At 50.3% G+C, this 16,532-nt stretch overlaps 6 protein-coding genes across 6 annotated transcripts; 3 read left to right on the plus strand and 3 right to left on the minus strand.

The window, feature by feature from the left end:
* The first annotated feature begins 2,768 nt into the window (after nucleotides 1-2,768).
* On the plus strand, nucleotides 2,769-4,304 carry BO72DRAFT_454047 (KxDL motif-containing protein). Its single transcript, XM_040946133.1, has 3 exons — nucleotides 2,769-3,433; nucleotides 3,559-3,711; nucleotides 3,943-4,304. The coding sequence occupies exons 1-3, from the start codon at nucleotides 3,126-3,128 to the stop codon at nucleotides 4,022-4,024; spliced, it is 543 nt and encodes a 180-aa protein (XP_040795041.1). The 5' UTR covers nucleotides 2,769-3,125; the 3' UTR covers nucleotides 4,025-4,304.
* Nucleotides 4,305-6,219: 1,915 nt separating this feature from the next.
* Nucleotides 6,220-7,392, minus strand: BO72DRAFT_442881 (uncharacterized protein; the record flags this gene model as incomplete). The annotated part of the gene is made up of 3 exons (XM_040943535.1): nucleotides 6,908-7,392; nucleotides 6,718-6,815; nucleotides 6,220-6,462 (listed from the first exon to the last, which is right to left on the minus strand). Exons 1-3 carry the CDS (start codon nucleotides 7,359-7,361, stop codon nucleotides 6,220-6,222), a joined length of 795 nt encoding a protein of 264 aa, XP_040795042.1. The 5' UTR covers nucleotides 7,362-7,392.
* Nucleotides 7,393-7,633: 241 nt separating this feature from the next.
* BO72DRAFT_454048 (AAA family ATPase SEC18) lies at nucleotides 7,634-10,645 on the minus strand. Its single transcript, XM_040946134.1, has 4 exons — nucleotides 10,256-10,645; nucleotides 10,040-10,189; nucleotides 9,674-9,986; nucleotides 7,634-9,618 (listed from the first exon to the last, which is right to left on the minus strand). Exons 1-4 carry the CDS (start codon nucleotides 10,363-10,365, stop codon nucleotides 7,747-7,749), a joined length of 2,445 nt encoding a protein of 814 aa, XP_040795043.1. The 5' UTR covers nucleotides 10,366-10,645; the 3' UTR covers nucleotides 7,634-7,746.
* A 156-nt stretch (nucleotides 10,646-10,801) lies between these two features.
* BO72DRAFT_473580 (uncharacterized protein) lies at nucleotides 10,802-11,902 on the plus strand (the record flags this gene model as incomplete). Its single annotated transcript, XM_040947212.1, has 2 exons — nucleotides 10,802-10,809; nucleotides 10,879-11,902. 2 exons carry the CDS (start codon nucleotides 10,802-10,804, stop codon nucleotides 11,900-11,902), a joined length of 1,032 nt encoding a protein of 343 aa, XP_040795044.1.
* Nucleotides 11,903-12,046: 144 nt separating this feature from the next.
* On the minus strand, nucleotides 12,047-14,307 carry BO72DRAFT_454050 (protein arginine methyltransferase RmtB). The gene is made up of 4 exons (XM_040946135.1): nucleotides 13,793-14,307; nucleotides 13,249-13,662; nucleotides 12,948-13,185; nucleotides 12,047-12,891 (listed from the first exon to the last, which is right to left on the minus strand). The coding sequence occupies exons 1-4, from the start codon at nucleotides 14,028-14,030 to the stop codon at nucleotides 12,144-12,146; spliced, it is 1,638 nt and encodes a 545-aa protein (XP_040795045.1). The 5' UTR covers nucleotides 14,031-14,307; the 3' UTR covers nucleotides 12,047-12,143.
* Nucleotides 14,308-14,381: 74 nt separating this feature from the next.
* BO72DRAFT_30623 (Mo25 family protein) lies at nucleotides 14,382-16,167 on the plus strand. The gene is made up of 5 exons (XM_040940472.1): nucleotides 14,382-14,776; nucleotides 14,883-14,934; nucleotides 15,035-15,516; nucleotides 15,576-15,848; nucleotides 15,912-16,167. The coding sequence occupies exons 1-5, from the start codon at nucleotides 14,672-14,674 to the stop codon at nucleotides 16,149-16,151; spliced, it is 1,152 nt and encodes a 383-aa protein (XP_040795046.1). The 5' UTR covers nucleotides 14,382-14,671; the 3' UTR covers nucleotides 16,152-16,167.
* The last annotated feature ends 365 nt before the right edge of the window (nucleotides 16,168-16,532 follow it).

The raw sequence follows: 16,532 nt of genomic DNA on the forward strand, positions 1-16,532 counted from the left end.
GGCCAGGCGAATGAAGGTACTTTCCCTTCCCCCCCAATTAACCCCACCCACTCTGCATCAATACTCTAAAGAAGGATTAGCCATCCGCAGTGCATCCGTCGCCGTTGACTGACAGGAATGGAGAGTGTGTCTGCCCTCCACTCCGGAGTCGTCTTTTCGCCCATGGAGAAACTTAACACGGACCCTCACCTGCAGCCGATTGTTGGGCACTGCGGGGATAGTCGTCTCACATCCAAAGAGGCCATGACCAGCATGCATCGGAGGTATTAGCAGCCTAGCCCAAGAGCCTTGGTGCAGCGCCGGCGAATCTCGAGCAGCAGTCTGGTGCATTAGCGTAGCGTTGCCAGCATAGATCAGACAGACTTTGCGAGCCGCTGCTCGTGAAAACTCCGTAATCCCAAAATAAAGTAGTCGGATTTTCGCCTCGCTCGTCATTCTCTCATGGCCTACTCAGAAAATTTGGCCAGGCATGATCTGACTCAGTTCAGCAAAACTTGGCGACCCGAAAGGAGCTTGTCGTGAGATAAACCGAAGCAAGCAGTGGCCCAATCAAGTGATGTCAAATTTACACATGAATGATCGAAGTAGTTCATCGGAGGCACAATCATCACTTTATTGGGTTTCTGTGTGACCAATAATTCCGGTCGGGCTGCTGGACGACCAAGCACGAGAGACCCTCATCCAAGGTGCCGATAACTGAGACATAATAGTTAGGGCCGCTCAGGCACAGTTGAAAAAAAACAGCGTGAGGAAAAAGACACGGCCGCAATTGCAAGGCAACAATCAAAGAGTCCGTGAGGCAGCAAGGTTGGAGACATAATGACAGTACGCGCATAAGATGCAGGAAGAATCGAATGCCACTGGTCATAGCGGCTTGTCGGTGGATGTCACCCTGAAGCCGGCGTCGATCGTGACTGGTGTATTTTCTCATCCAAGCCGGCGACCAGAAGAACAGGCTTTCCCTGCGTGTTTTAGCAGCTCCGATCTGCCTGTCAGCCAAGAGCCTGTATTGAGTGCGTATCCAGACCGTTTTCAGTTCTTCTCGTTGGCTTTAGGTCTTTTGTACTTCTTTGGGCAGTATCATGAGGCCCTGATTCCGAGGTGTCGGCTTGCTGGACAGGGATGCCCTGAACCGAAATATTGGGAGGATCGGAGGACTCCAAGACTCGTTCAAAACAGTGAGTCGTGTATCTGCAAGCCAGTCGAGCCTCTTATCATCTGGACCCATTCTGCACCGTACAACATATTGAAATTTCCACGTTGGCGGCGTCCATAGCGCTTGTTACCGTTGGAAGTTGGGAAGTTGATGATAGTTCACTCAATTGCTCGAGCTCAATGGAATGCATTCAGGCGCGGGATGCTGGGCCGCCGATAAGCGGACAACACCACTCGCCTTGAATTCCACACCCCAGGTTGTTTTTGTTCTTTGCATGTCATATGCCTGACGCATCAAGAAGACGAGAATTATCCCTGTCTGTTACACAGTCTCCCATTCGATTTCAGGGGCCAATTTCTGCCCTGCCGTGCCACTTGAGCGATCTTGGGTCGCCGCGCCGAGTCAGCAGAAGTCATTAGCCCGCCTTTGACATTTGAGAATGCAGTCCCGGTCTTTTTGTGCTTCTAAGTAGCCGGTTCTCCGTGCTTTTCTCGAATTGTCTTATGTGCCAGACCGCTCCTGTTCGTTCGTTCCAAAGATATGCAGAGATGTCCAATGCTGATTCAAGATCCTCAATATTCGGTTTATTTCTATTGCCGCAAAGCTGTGACTTTCGTCAGCCCCCGCACCATATACTGCGCATGCAACTTTTTGTGCCTTGCAGTCTTTGATTCAAGACGTCACCATTCATATGGCCGTTCACGGATAAAGTCTTTCAACAAAGCGGAAGTGGAAGAGACAAGCTTTCTTACCCTAACAAGCCTCCCAAGCCTCCCAGAGGGGATGACCAAACAGCTCAAAGCTATCGGAACGTTATATCCTCGTTACGACAGATTCGATCGAGCTTCAAACAAATGAATCACGTCTTGAGTTTGATAATATATGGCTGTAATGACCGAAACAGCTCGAATGAATGTCGCAAATTGTGATAGCTCCGTAGGCACTCATTTCTCATTGCATCTTGTCGAATAGATCTTGTACCTCTGCTGCTGCAATCACTTTACCTCAGCCACCCAGCCTCCTGATATCGGTGGCGCATATTCACAAAGGACTAGCTTTGGAGAAGGGAGGTAATTTGCCGCATTCACAAACGGAAAAGAAGGCCTGCGGCATCTGACAGTGAAATGAGTCTAGATGAGAAGTTGAAGGTCTCACGTATTTTGTTTCTTGATCATGAGTATACTGTGGCGCTCGAAAGGGGAGCAGTAGCTCCGCTGAAGATGAAAGTCGGAACACTGCAGGATCAGCTTCGCAGTGCGTCTCATTGTTCCTCTTATAGCTTTGTCGTATCAGCCAGACCATTGCAGCCCAAGGAGAGAAAGAGGAAAAAGGTCCGAGAGCCCCCAGGATGACCGATAGTCTCGCCACGGGACACCGGGGAAGGTCGTCCGGGTGGAGGAGGGATGCAGAGGGCTGGACCAGTCTCCGACCATTCAGCAATCTTTCTAGTTTTTCGTCTTTTCAGCCAGAGCGGGGTTCTTCCGGGAAAAGGAGCGAATTGGCGTTCAGAAACTGCAAGACGGGCGGAATTGGGGGGTTGGGATTGGCGACAAGTGGAGGGATGATGGTGGGTGAGAGGCAGGAGGGGGGTGGGAGAAAATGCCTCCCCGAACAATCCCAATGCCCAATGGGTCTATCTCGCCCATCCCCAAGCCCCCCCTTTCCCCTCATGGCCTTGCTAAGGCTCATTTCCTTTGATCAGAGTTCATTCCGCCGGATGGAAGACTCTCCGCGGAGGGCTATATAAGCCCTCTCCTCGTCCTCCATCGTTCGGGCCTGTTCCTTCTTCCGTTTCTATCTCTCCAAGTCTCTCGTCTGCTTCCCTTCAACTCGTCGGAGTCATTCATCGACTCTCTTGTATCTGCCCTCTGACATACCAGCCCCTTGATAGGCATCAGTCGTTGAACCTTCTTTGTCATTGAACCCACTGTTTCTATTCTCCTTCATCAGCTCCAAACCTCTTTTCACAATGGCGACACACCACTATCAGTTTCCCGCTCTCCCCATCAACGTCCCCTCTAAGGCTCCAGCTCAGGCTAGTCTTTATCCTGTCGGTCGAGTGTCGGGATCACCTCCTGATATCTCCGACGCCAGCACCACGGCAGGAAGCCGTACCTCCGCTGGATTCAGTTATGCATCCGGAAGCATTGGCGGCGATTATGACTCCAGCTCTGCCTCATACTCTGGAGTCGATGTTGTTGATGTTTTGAATGATCGCATGCAGGATATGTTTGACCCAACACCATTGGATAAGGGATTGGCGATGCAGGCGCAAGCGTGAGTGTCTAAACCCCGCCGCGGCGAACCCCGATTCGCTGGCCTTGAAACCCACAGAATTAGAAACGGGCAGCATAAATCTGGGATTCCAGAAATGAAGGGAGGCTAAAAATTTACCCCATCAGTTCCGGTCAGTTGAATGCGAAGCAGCGCGAGCTGATCGAGCTGCAAGCTCTTGCACAAAGGCGCCTAAAGGGCGTGCGCGCCAGTTTTGCCGATGGCATCAAAGTCGCTCGAGAAACCAAGCGGGATTTGGAATGGACCCAGAAACGCGTCAAGTAAGCTGCGAACTCATTCCCTGACATTTTTCGTCTTGCTCCGTATGCGACTGTCGTCAACGGATTCCGCTCCGCTGGCCAGCTGCGCGGACGTCCGCCGCGCTCCGCCGTCAAGATGGTTCTTGGCAGCGTTCAGTGTCCTACTGGTCCCCTTGAAACATCTTCCGCGTGTGGTTTACAGGCGCGATCTACCCCGATACTAGAGCTTCAGATGCTGACTAACGAAACAAGTGCTTTGAAGGCCAAAGCTGAACATGCTCATCCCGATGAGTATCGGCGTGCGGCCAAGAAATACACCTTCGACGATAACTGAGCGACAAAAAGGGATCGTGTTGGGAAGTGGCCGAGACGAAACTGCGAGGCAAACACTCCCGTCGAGATCACGAAAGCTGGCTTTCCGGTAAATTGGCTTCTATGGGTTTTGAATTTGGCGTGCTTGATTTCGGGATGGATTTTTTCGATTTGCGATACCGTTTAGCTGGGAGGGTTTCTGGGATAACCCCTGTCGTCGATGTTCCGTTGGCGGCGCAATGTAATATTGAGCCTGCTGGTCTTTGGTGGGAATTTTCATATTCGGCAATATATCTTCATTTTTCTTGCAGATTCGCGACTGGTTGCATTTCCGGGTAAAGGGGCGGGGGAGGTAAGAATGCGTGATCTATGGCTCCGGATAGACTGCGGATGCGCAAGAAGGTGCGGCCGCGACGTTTCAGATTGACATGGGGAAAATGAAAACTGCCCATCACATCACATCCTGTGACGACAAGCGCCAAGTCATGTGCCAGGCCCAGGTCAGCTGGGGTCACGATACGGGCACGGTCCTCGGTGGTATGTGGTAGGCGCATACCAGTGAAGCAGCAAGACTGACGCCAAGAATGCTATGAAGATATGGATAGATCGAGGACACGAACCTCATATCCTTATCTTTGCAATTCCACCCCAGTCATCCTGGATTCTGTGATGAGATGCGAGGAGCAGTGTGACCGGTCAGTTCCGCTGTGCCGACTCCGCCAGCGGACAGGAAACGCTCGGCCGCCCCCGCTCCACCCCCTGTTCTGAGATGATTTCCTTGCCGCTTTAGGCGGAGACTCGCCGAAGAGCTCGGGGACGGAGGCGTCGCCTGCTGTCATTGTGGCACAGCGCTTCCAGCCACAGTGTACGCACACATTGGGTGGATCGATTGGAAAGTGAGATGCCGTGTATATGATGTGCAGCGAGCGCATGAGCCGAGATTGCCCCTGACGCGTTAGATCACGATTAGCGTCCAGTCTCACTGGTGTAGGAACCCGAGCTTACTTGAAGTCATGAGCCTGTAACTATAGAGCCAAGATTCAGGGGTGCAGTAGTTTCCGGTGTATTTGTCGCGTGGCATTGCTTGCACCCTACCTCACAGACAACTCAATGGGAACGTGTGCCTTCTGACAAATCAGGCAAACATGAGGCTCACATAGCCAAAGTGGTCCGGTCCAATCAGCAACTCCAACACGCCAATGATTTTTGAAGTGAACAGCAGTGGCAGACGCCCCTCTGACTGGTCTGGTGGCTTGGATGCGTGTAGGACCATATCGCCAGTTTGCGTAGAGATAGATATTCAACAGTACTTAACTCCTGCAGCGCAGACATATGAAGCCCTTTGACTCTTGTAATGCTAGCCCAATGTCTTGCTTGTACCACTGAAGTTGGTGGGTAGTTACTGAGGCGATCCGAAGTTGTCGGGCGTGGTGGGACTAGAGGAAATGAACCCCCGGATAAAACCCTTCCGTAAGATTGGATTGAAAGCCGGATCCTGGTAATGTCCTATTTCAGGATATGAACATGTGAGTCATGAAAGTGTATTGTGTGCATGTTGATCTGGGAATCACTAAGAGGTAGACTGTTGATGATTCAGTGGCATGCTACTTACCTTGTTCAGGGGCTAAAGAAGCTGAGCGTGAAAAGGAGGTATTACTACTTTCGGATTCAGCCTATTCGTCAAACACCCCTATCGAAGACTACAAATATCATTTCTCTTTGAATGTCAGGGAAATTAATTGTTATCAGCCATTAGATATTTCCCCAATATCTTGACCCGAGGATTGAAATGTTCACTTTGCCTGTATAGGTTCAATGAGAAAGCTGATCGATCTGCGCTACAGAAAGTGCCATAACAGAAGGCATACAGCAATAAACATGAGCGATAAGATATCTGATCAATAGGGCACCAAGTTGAATAGCATAATTGTTCTCTGTGACTTGCATTTAAACCTTTACAGGATTCGAATTCGTAACATCACGTAATTAAGGTCAGTAAATAGCTAGCTCCCTCGGGCTGCAGTAACCATGGGTGATAATTCCATCCGAGACTGGGAAGCGAGCATGAACCAACTAAGAATTCTAGCTTCATAGTTGGTTAGACATTCCTATTGTTGATAGGGATGCTAGAAGGCTTCAGAAATCACGTCTGCATGTGGTCGATTAGCAGCGAATCATCAAACAAAGTATAAACTACCAAATGATGTAGAGAATAACCTACCAGTACCGCGAAGCACATGTGGTCAAAATAGGTTTAAGGCCCTTCCATGGGCTCTCGACAAAGACGGGCAGGAAGATCACTAGATCATTGTGTTGATTCTTGACTCCGATTGACCATTTGAGCAAGTCATTGTGACGAGGAAAACGGGTGCCATTAGGCGCGGTGTAGCAAACAGACCCAGTCCGTGGCTTCTGTCTGCTTTCGACAGCTTTCTTGGTGGGCTCAGTAGGCTTGAGCGTCTGTGCTGCGGTGGGAGTCGGACCATTGAGGTTTTGTTTCTGCTGGCTTTCATCACTGGGCTTGGATGTCTTCGCAGGCTTGGATGTCTCCACCGGCTTGGGTGCTCTTCCTGCAGACAAATTCGAGATGCGAGGGTGGTGCAGCTCGTTAGCCTCAGCGGATTTGCTTTTAGAGTTGTGCACAGAGATAGAGGCCTCTGGTGTTGTGGGACTAGAGGAGCTAGTACGTGATTTCTGTTGTGATTTGTGCGGAACGTTGGCAGGATCAGCAACCGATTTGGATAACTTCATATCAACCGCATGAATAGTGTTGAATCGATTGCTAGCGCTGACGGTAGATTGAGCGTAGTGGTCTAGAACATGCATCCATCGCCAACGCGTTAGAGAGGAACATACCGCCATGTAGAACTTCATCCTGAATGTTGAAAGTACTGTTTGAACTCACGAGGATGGAGAGTATTGCTCTTCGAACAAACCTGCTGGGAGTCCTTGGCGTTTGTTCTGGACTGCAGACAATGAATTGGTTTCTCAGCAGCGACCGTAGCAGCTGTCAAGCTCGCAGAATGTGGCAAGTGGTCAACCTTCTGTGCCGGGGCGTGGGGAAAAGGAGTGCATTCCTTGTTCGCGTTCTCTCCCTGGAAGGAGGCAGCGTGAGCTTTCCAATCTTCATACAAGGAAGAGGTGCGCAATTTAGAATGCCTGTGAGTGGGTATTCCCTGTTCTTTGACTGGAGCAGCCTGAGGAGGTCGAAAAACAGTCTGTTGGGACGGTACTTCGTAGTTCTTCAGAGTCTCGGGAGCCCATTCTTGCAAAAACTCATATTCCTTCTGTGACGGTGCTCGCTTCAGGATTTGCTTGGGTTGGACAGCAGCGGAAGGCATGATGAACTGCTGTAACATATGCTTGTTTCTGGTTCTGTGAGGGGATCGGTGATGGAAGTGGAGAGGACTGATGCAAATAATGGTTGTCGAAGTGTTGAAGTAAGGTTGTACCCAAAATGGTGGAGGGTGGGGGGTTTTGAACCAGTGGCTAGAGGTCTAATATGTGAAGAAGCGAGAGAAATCGAGAGTAGTGAAGTGGTGGTTTCCTCACACGGCATAAGTAGGAACTTAGTGAATGATTTAAACATGGCAGGGAAGACCAGATAAACTCCAGGCTGCAAGTATCTTCCTCCTGACTGAAGGTGAAATAATTTTAGACTTATATTGACATTGTCACTTTGAATTATTCTACCTTCACTGTACACAAATATACCAGTCTCATTGGCCATAGCTCCTGCTGACTCTATGCAAAAGTGTGTTCCTCCTGAATTGCACGGTTGATGACACGCACAAAACGTCCTACCTTATCGACATCCTGCTTAGCTGTTTCAATTCCCAAAAGCACCTTCTTGACACCAACGCCGATAGTCTTGCGTTCAGAGATGTCGTCGAGACCCGCTAGTGCTTGCTCAATCTCCTGCGCATCGAAAGCTTCGGATTTCTCAAGGATATATCTCAACTCCTCGAATGTCATAACATTCGGAACCATGATATCCGCATTGAAGGAGTTGTAAACATCCAACTGCTTCAACACAGCTCTCTCCGTGGTAGTTGCCAGGACCAGGAGGCGTCGGCCCTTGCTAGGTTGCTTTCTCAAGCACACCATTAACGTTTGCAAGATGGCGTTGCTGAATCGAGGGCCAATAGGCACCCACTCAATAAGGCGCTCGATGTTGTCAACAACGACAACACTCGTACGACTTTTATAGGCATCATCGAAAATCTTGGTGATGTGCTGAATCTTGGCCATTTCACTATACCCGACCATGTCCTCGGGACTGATCAACTTGATGAAGGGGAAGCCGGAGTCGATGGCGATCCGAGCAGCAAGAGCAGTCTTTCCACTTGCGGTCGGGCCGTGCAACAAGACAGAGAACAGAGGCGAGGATTCGGCATTGCTGACTTGTTTCACGAAAAGCTCTCCTTCCTTAAGCATCTCATTAATGCCTGGGGAGAAGTGAATAATGCCGTACTGAATGCGACTTGACAGCTCTTCCTCGGAGACACCAAATGCCGGCTTGACTTCATCAAGTGCGTGGTGGAAATCAGCACGGTTGACCTTCATGTTTACAACATCATCACTGACGTTAGCCATCGTGCCAACTTTGATATGCCGAGAGAACGCGAATGAAGATGCGGACTTGACAAGACCGGCAATTTCAGCACCAGAAAAGTTCTTGGTCAGCTGAGCCAGTTCAGGCAGGTCGACATCATCGTCCATCACACTGTTGTCGCGCATCTTCTGGGTATGGATCTTGAGGATCTGAGCTCGGCCTTTCTCATCGGGAAGGGAGATTTCCATGTGAACTTCAAGACGACCAGGACGCAGGAGTGCTTCATCAATCATATCCTTTCGGTTAGTCATACCGATGAGTAGGATGTTGTTGAGCTGGTCGACACCATCAAGCTTCGAGAGCAGCTGGTTGACCACGCTATCTCCGACTCCAGTACCGCCACCAGCTCCACTACCACGCTGCTTACAGACAGCATCAAGCTCATCGAAGATGATGATATGAAGGCCACTCTCCTCGCCCTTCTCCTTATACTCCTTCTCTGCATCCGCAAAGAGTTTTCGGATATTCTCTTCAGACTGACCGACGTACTTGTTGAGCACTTCTGGTCCATTGATGACCTTGGGTTCTCTAGCGTTCAACATCTTTCCAATTTGCCGAGCAATCAAAGTTTTACCTGTTCCAGGAGGACCATAGAGCAGAATACCCTTGACATGCTGAAGACCCAATTTCTCAACAAGCCCTGGGGGAAAGATTCGAGACGCGAAGGCACGACGGAAGATAGTGCTGAATTCTGAGTCGAGACCACCGATGCCCATATTCTCGAACTTGAAATCAGGTTGGATGATAGAGTTTGCGGCGGGCCGACGGTTTGAAGCCTTCAAATTGATACCGGTACGAGCGTCCTTGAAGAAGGTGATTTGAGAGTGTCTTGTAAGGATACCTCTGGCAATAGGGCTGGTCTCGACCTGTCCACCATTGGGGTCAGGGGTGCCGGAGGACAGATCAACGCGTTGAACGGTCTTGATTGTCAACAAAAGAGGGATGCTTCGGTGATCCATCAAAATCTTTTGACCGGGTGCGAATATTTGGTTTTCAAAATTCTAATTCTGTCAGTGATCGCAGTACAATTAAGTTGGGACGGGGGAATAAATATACCTTAATCACGACGCTGGCCAGCTCGTCCTGGTCATATGGAGTCTCGACCCTCTTCTTGCCAGCGAATCCTACTTCGATATCGGTTGATCCGACGTATGCCTGACCACCCTGGCCGAAGGGATCATAGATCTGCACTTGCACTGAGTCCGTGAAAGCGATACCAGCCCAAGTTCGCTGAGGATCCGACATGCTGATATGACCGGGTGGGAACCCATCCAGAGGACGCGCAGAGAGAACGTAAAGGTCGTTGATGAGAAGTAGAAGGTCGTGTCCATCGCGAGAGGGAGGGAAGTCCTGGGTTGAAACGGCGACTCTAAGAAAACTGTCAGAAGGTAGGACTTGACCTCTGATTGGCTCAAGTCATACAGATTTCCAAAGGTATACACATTGTCCGGGCTCTTTGCAGGCCGTAGCGTCCATGTTTGACCGGAGCTGGCGGGCTTCTCACTCCGTGGCGCCATGTGTGATGGGCTAGGTCTGCCCATAGACTGCGGTGGGGCTCCGTATCCTCCGGGACTAATAGACAGTATGAGTTAGCAAGTCATTATTCGAAAGAAAGCCTTGCGTTCTTTATATGCGTACCCTGCAGCAGGATATCCACCCGGCTGGTTAGGGGCCGTGTAGCCGTCACCACGCGAGGGGCGAGAGCCGAAAGGGTTGGGCACAGAAGGGTAATTATTGCGATTAAACATGTTTGCTCAAGAATGTAAGAGTTATTGCGCAGACAGCAGACGGGATATAGAAGTGGACAATGGCTGACTGCAGTTGAGCGCGGGGGAGGGGCGATTAGAGTGATGCTGCCGGCAGCTGTGGCACAAGTTCAACTATTATGGAATGAAGTTTCAACGGTATAGACAAAGTGAAGAATGACCTTGAACAGCTGACTGCAAAGTAGAGTGTTTGTACGGTGGGATATTATCAAGTATGAGAGAATGAGGGTGGTAGAAGTGGCGGTTGTAAGTTGGAGGAAGCTCCTTTCGCGACACATGGACGTAACCGCCAGTTAAGGTACCGTTGCTTAGTCCATCGGCCCGGCGGACTTCCGTTTTCGCCGATCTCTATGACGACTCTTGTGCTCGAGCAATCCATCTTCCCAGTGTAGTAAATACACTTGCTCATCGAACCAAGATGCCGCTGTGAGTCTTTCATCCTCGTTTCTCTTCATTTTTGGGTTGCCAACACTAATATGAATCCTCATGATCCAGACACCTCCTCGGCAAGAAGTCATGGAACGTCTACAACCCAGAGAACATCGCTCGCGTCCGGCGCGACGAGGCGCAGGCCAAAGCTCGGGAGGAAGAAGAGGAGCGTCGCATGCAGGAGGTCGATGCCGAGCGAAGAATCCAAATACTGCGCGGAGAACGACCCTCAACCCCCCCTCCACCGCCGCCGGAGCCTTCTGACTCTTTTGCCAACAAACACAAGTCTTACTCGGAAGATGCAACGAGGCGCAGGAAAAGAAGACGACTGGCTGGGGAGAACGACACGGACAGAGATATCAGATTGGCCCAAGAGGATGCAAAGATAGCCCTAGCCACCCAGGACCAGCAGGCTCGTGTCCGTTCAAGCGATGCGCCCCTTCACGATAGCTCCGGGCACATTGACCTGTTTCCTCAGGGAAAAGCCCGCAAACCAGTTGAGAAGAACGCGGAAGCTGAGAAGGAATCTGCTGAGAAGCAACAAAGACTCGAAGATCAATACACAATGCGCTTCTCCAATGCAGCGGGTTTCCGGCAATCGGTCAATCAAAACCCCTGGTATTCATCTTCCCGAAATGATACACAACCATCAGAATCCATGCCAAGCAAGGATGTCTGGGGCAATGAGGATCCTCGAAGGAGAGAACGGGAAAAGGCCAGGTTGGATGCCAACGACCCTCTAGCAGCGATGAAGAAAGGTGTGCAACAGCTCCGGTCTGTTGAGCGCGAAAGGAATAGATGGAACGAGGAACGAAAACGAGAGCTTGAGGAAATGAAATCCACGGAAAGGCGCCGGTCGCATCCCCGAAGAAGGCGGTCACCGTCGCTGGATAGCCTTGAGGGCTTCAGGCTTGATGCTTCTTCAGACAGCCGTCAGAAACATCATGAAAGAAGCTCCCGTCGACATCATGATCGCAAGGACGGAAGTCGAGATCGCTCGCGTCATCGACATTCGCAGCCTAAGTCAGACTCTCATTCTCGTCGCCATGACCGCCATAGACGGGCGGAATCAAAAACTCGAGTGAGATGAATTAGAGCATTCACAATACGAGCAATGTGCATATTACTCGTCATTATACGATTATGGTGAGGGCAACTCTCCTCCCAGCATCTTTCACAGCCAGTTACGAGAGAAAGGTCACCGTGTTCAAGCTTGGAAGTCTTCGTGACCAACGCAAACACAAGTCTATTATTCTTTATCGCACTGAAGAGATTTTTGAGATTGAGATATATGGTATTTCATAGAACCATGACCACCATGCGTGTTTAGCTCACTGCAAACTCCACAGCTGAGAGCCCTTCTCATTTTCAGTATCCCACTCAATACTGATGTCCAATGACCGGGATCCTGCCTCCTTCTTCTGGTAACCGACCTTACCAGTGATAGTTTGGCCTTTCTTAAGGGGAGCAGCCTTCTTCTTCTCCTGATCGATGAGGCAGATGGTTTGCTGCCAGTGTGTTTCAGTGCCGTGAGGCCCGGTGGTAAAAGCAACAATGCCCTTCTTCTGCATATCAGAGGGGAGTGCATCGTCCGCAAGGGGGGAGTCCCTGGAAGGCATGAAGAAGATGTCGAACCAGATAGCGAAACCATCAAGGGCATCAATGTCTTCGTTGAGAGTGACCTTGAACTCCTTCAAAAAGGACAGTTCTTCAACTGTTATGGTATGCAGCGGAAGAGGCAGGAAGACATCGGAATCTCCGGGGATCGATGACGGCGGTACACTTCGGACAAGCGCCTCATCGTAGATACCGGTAAGCATGCTCTTCATGTTGAAACCGTAGACACTCTTCCAGAATGTGATGTGCGACGAAATGAATTCGGAGTCCGCGAATGGGGCGATGCGGAGGGTAGCATGCGAAGGAGCCATGAGACCTCCAGGGGCAAGGTAGCGGTCCCGAGCATAGATTACCGAATCGAACATGGCCTCAAAAAGAAGACCGTAACCCATCCACTCAGAGACGATGATATCCACCTGCGGGACGGGCAGTGTAACTTCCTCGATCTTGCCACGGATGCACCTGGATTCTCAGATATTAGCTCATGTCTGTCGCAGTAGACGAAGGCGATCACTTACATTATGATGTCCCCGAAGCCGTTCTCATAGATGATCTCCTTGGCTCTATCGATGATGTTCGAGTTGTCAACGGAGATGACCTTGCGAGCACCAGCCTTGGCGCAGAACATGGACAGAATTCCGGTTCCGCAACCTACGTCCAGGACAACCTTATCCTTGAAAACATGCTTGTTCTCGTAGATGAAGTCCCGGTAAGCTTCAGTGCGAACAGTGTCTTTAAGCATGGACTCGTGAATGCCTGGCAATTATTTTGTTAGTCGGGAGATGGCATATTGAGATACCTGGATTTCGAAGACTGCACCATTGTATGAGTAGGAAACGAAGTAATCCGCATCGGCCTCCTCAATCTTGCTGGTAGTTCGTCGTGCACTAGGAGCATTGGGGCTGGTTTTGAGCTTCTCATCCTCCTTGGAAAGTTGTTCTTCCATTGACTTCTGGACCGCGTCTCGATATTCGGAAAATTGTGTCTGGAGGCGCTCAAGGTCCTCCTGCAGCTCAATTACTCGCCTCTCGGCGTCCGTCTCCCCTGCAGCATCTGGGGCTTCTTCATCAATGTCATCCAAGCTGTACAAAAGAGCATCATCCTCCAGGACCGGCATCAAGTAGAGCTCGTCGTCAAACTTATCCTTGGAGGAGACATCGGGCGACATGTTGCCCTGCTTGACCTGGGAACGGATGTAGTTGACCAACTTGATAGTGCCCAAAAAGTCCAAGTCTGTATTGCGAATGAAGTAAAAGTTAGCCGTGTCACAATCAGAGCCTAAGAGCCATTCCACATCCAGGCTTCTACATCTCCACATCCAGGGATTCAACGCAGTGCCAATGCATATCAAGTGAGAACGCACCGAACTCCTTCCGAATTCCTCGCAGGTCAAAGTTGTGCTTGTCTTTGGTCTCTTTCAACATGGACAGCACGTCGGGGTAGACTTTGTCAGAGAATAGGCCGACAACTGGCTGGGTCTCGTCATCGGGCTCGACATCTTCCCATCCTTCCTCATTGCTGATGTCGGACTCCTCAGAAGAATGAGAGCGCACATCGTCCTCGACGGGGACACGCTGCGATGCAAAAGCCGAAGCAGACATGGCGATAATTGCGGGGTATTGCAATAGTTTGCGCGGATGGCTCGACGGGTATAGAATCAGATTGTTTGAAATCTAATTTTTCAGAACCTGAGCCGATTGCGCTCTTAGCAAATCACGAATCCGTGATACGGATAAAGAGTTGAAAAGGGCGAGTTGAAGAAGTGTCAACTGAGAGGTGAGGGGTACAAATTTCCAGTTTGCTTGCGGCGGCCGGAAAAGACAAACCGTCGAAAAGAAAAATCGGAAAATCGAAAAATCGAAAATGAGCGGGACGGGCATTTGGTGCCCCGCCTGCCTGTTTATTATCAGGGGGCCCAGAACGGCGATAAGAGTCAATCAAACACGGAGGAGCCTGAGGCTTGGTCGGCTTCCCCGCCAACAGAAGCGTCACCGCCTCCCTCCAGAAGAGCTTCAGCTCCATCTCCAACTCACAGTCCCCTCCTCCATTCTGCGAACACAACAAACTCCCTCTTCAATTCAATCGCCTTCTTACTACCGATATCGAGCCTCACACTCTTACCAAATTCTGGGTTCTATTGTCTTGAGCTAAAACCGAGCACTCGGTTCCCCCTGCACAGTGACCGCTCTTCTTCCCCTCCCAGACACTGTTTTGGTTCCGCCGGCAATACAAACAATCAAGCATGGCCTTCTTCTTCAACCGCGGTCGATCCCGTCAGCCTTCTGATCTTGTTCGGACAATTAAAGACTCCCTGGCGCGGGTTCAGGAGGACCCCTCGACTGCCAAGGTTGGTCTCCAATTTGTGTATCCTCCTCTGGTCTCGAGAGCAGTTCCGCGCCAGACTGTTCTGACTTCCGCGACCCCGAATGCTTGCTGACTGCACTAACATGTAGGATGCGGAAAAGCCACTCTCTCAGATGAAACTGATCGTCCAAGGTACTCAAGGTTCGTGTGCTCGCATGAAATTGCACGGGGCTTATTACCCTTGCCTCCTAAATACTTCTTTAGGGTCTCTAGAAACTTCGGCTGATGTGGTCTTTTGCAGATGTCGAGGTATCTCCTGAACAGGTTCAAAATTTAGTTCACGCAGCTCTGCAGGAGGATTTGCTTTATGACCTAGCTCGATGTCTTCATCTCCTTCCCTTTGAAGCTCGAAAGGACACCCAGGCCATCTTTTCGCATATGCTTCGTTTCAGGCCTGCCAGTTCGAGCTCAAATCAAAACGACCCTCCGGTCATCTCTTATATAGTCCATAACCGACCCGAGGTTATCATTGAATTGTGCAAGGGATATGAGCACAGCGAAAGTGCTATGCCATGCGGCATTATCCTGCGAGAAGCCTTGAAGTTTGACGTCATCGCGGCTATCATCTTGTATGATCAATCAGGCGAAGGACAGCCAGCTATCAAACTCACAGAAGTTCAGCCCGGCGTCCCCCAAGATGGGACTGGGATCTTTTGGCGTTTTTTCTACTGGATAGACCGCGGCAGTTTCGAGCTGAGTGCCGATTCCTTCACAACCTTCCGGGTAACAATTGTCTATCGAATCTGCTGGCGATAACAAGAGTACTAACACGATCACTCTAGGACATATTGACCCGCCACAAAACTCTAGTAACAGGCTACTTGTCGACTAACTTTGATCGGTTCTTTGCGAAATTCAACGAGGTTCTTGTGAACTCCAGCTCATATGTGACCAAGCGGCAGAGCATCAAGCTTCTAGGCGAGATCTTGCTCGATCGGGCCAATTACAATGTCATGATGGCCTATGTGGAGAGCGGTGACAATCTGAAGCTCTGCATGAAGCTACTGCGAGACGATCGCAAGATGGTCCAGTACGAAGGATTCCACGTGTTCAAAGTAAGGCAGACCGGCCCCTCCTGGCGGACGAACGACGGCATGCTGACGAAGAATGTATCGCAGGTATTTGTTGCGAACCCAAACAAATCTGTAGCCGTACAGCGAATTCTCATCAACAACCGTGACCGCCTTTTGAGATTCTTACCTCGCTTCCTGGAGGATCGGACTGAAGATGATCAATTCACAGATGAGAAGAGCTTCTTGGTTCGTCAGATTGAACTTCTCCCCAATGAGCCGATTGAACCAACACGCTCTACCCGTGAGCCGTCCAGGTCCGGCATCAACACAGCTGCCGTGGCTTGAACAGTTAGACTGTGAGCCTGTCATCTACCACTTTATCTTTTGCTGTGGACAATCTTTGGCCCCTGCCGGGTCTTTTTGTTTTTGTTTTTGTTTTTTTTTTTCCTTTCCCCCGGCCCCGCATCTACGCTCCCTTCTTTGGTGAACTCTTTGAGCTTGGTGCGAAGGGCTGCATACATTGAATGTATGCTATGGTTGTGTCGTGTTTGCATGGAAGGTCAGCAGGCATCTGACCTTGGCGGAGTTACAACGGTTGGGTCATTTATGGAAGACTATGTGGAAATGACGAGCAAGGCGGATGACAGAAGGAGGCAATGGACAGAGCGGGCGATGGGCGATGAGATTAATGTATAAAGGCTGCAGTGAATCCTTGCATTGAGGCAG

Source organism: Aspergillus fijiensis (assembly GCF_003184825.1).
Source record: "Aspergillus fijiensis CBS 313.89 unplaced genomic scaffold BO72scaffold_118, whole genome shotgun sequence".
Classification (NCBI taxonomy): domain Eukaryota; kingdom Fungi; phylum Ascomycota; class Eurotiomycetes; order Eurotiales; family Aspergillaceae; genus Aspergillus; species Aspergillus fijiensis.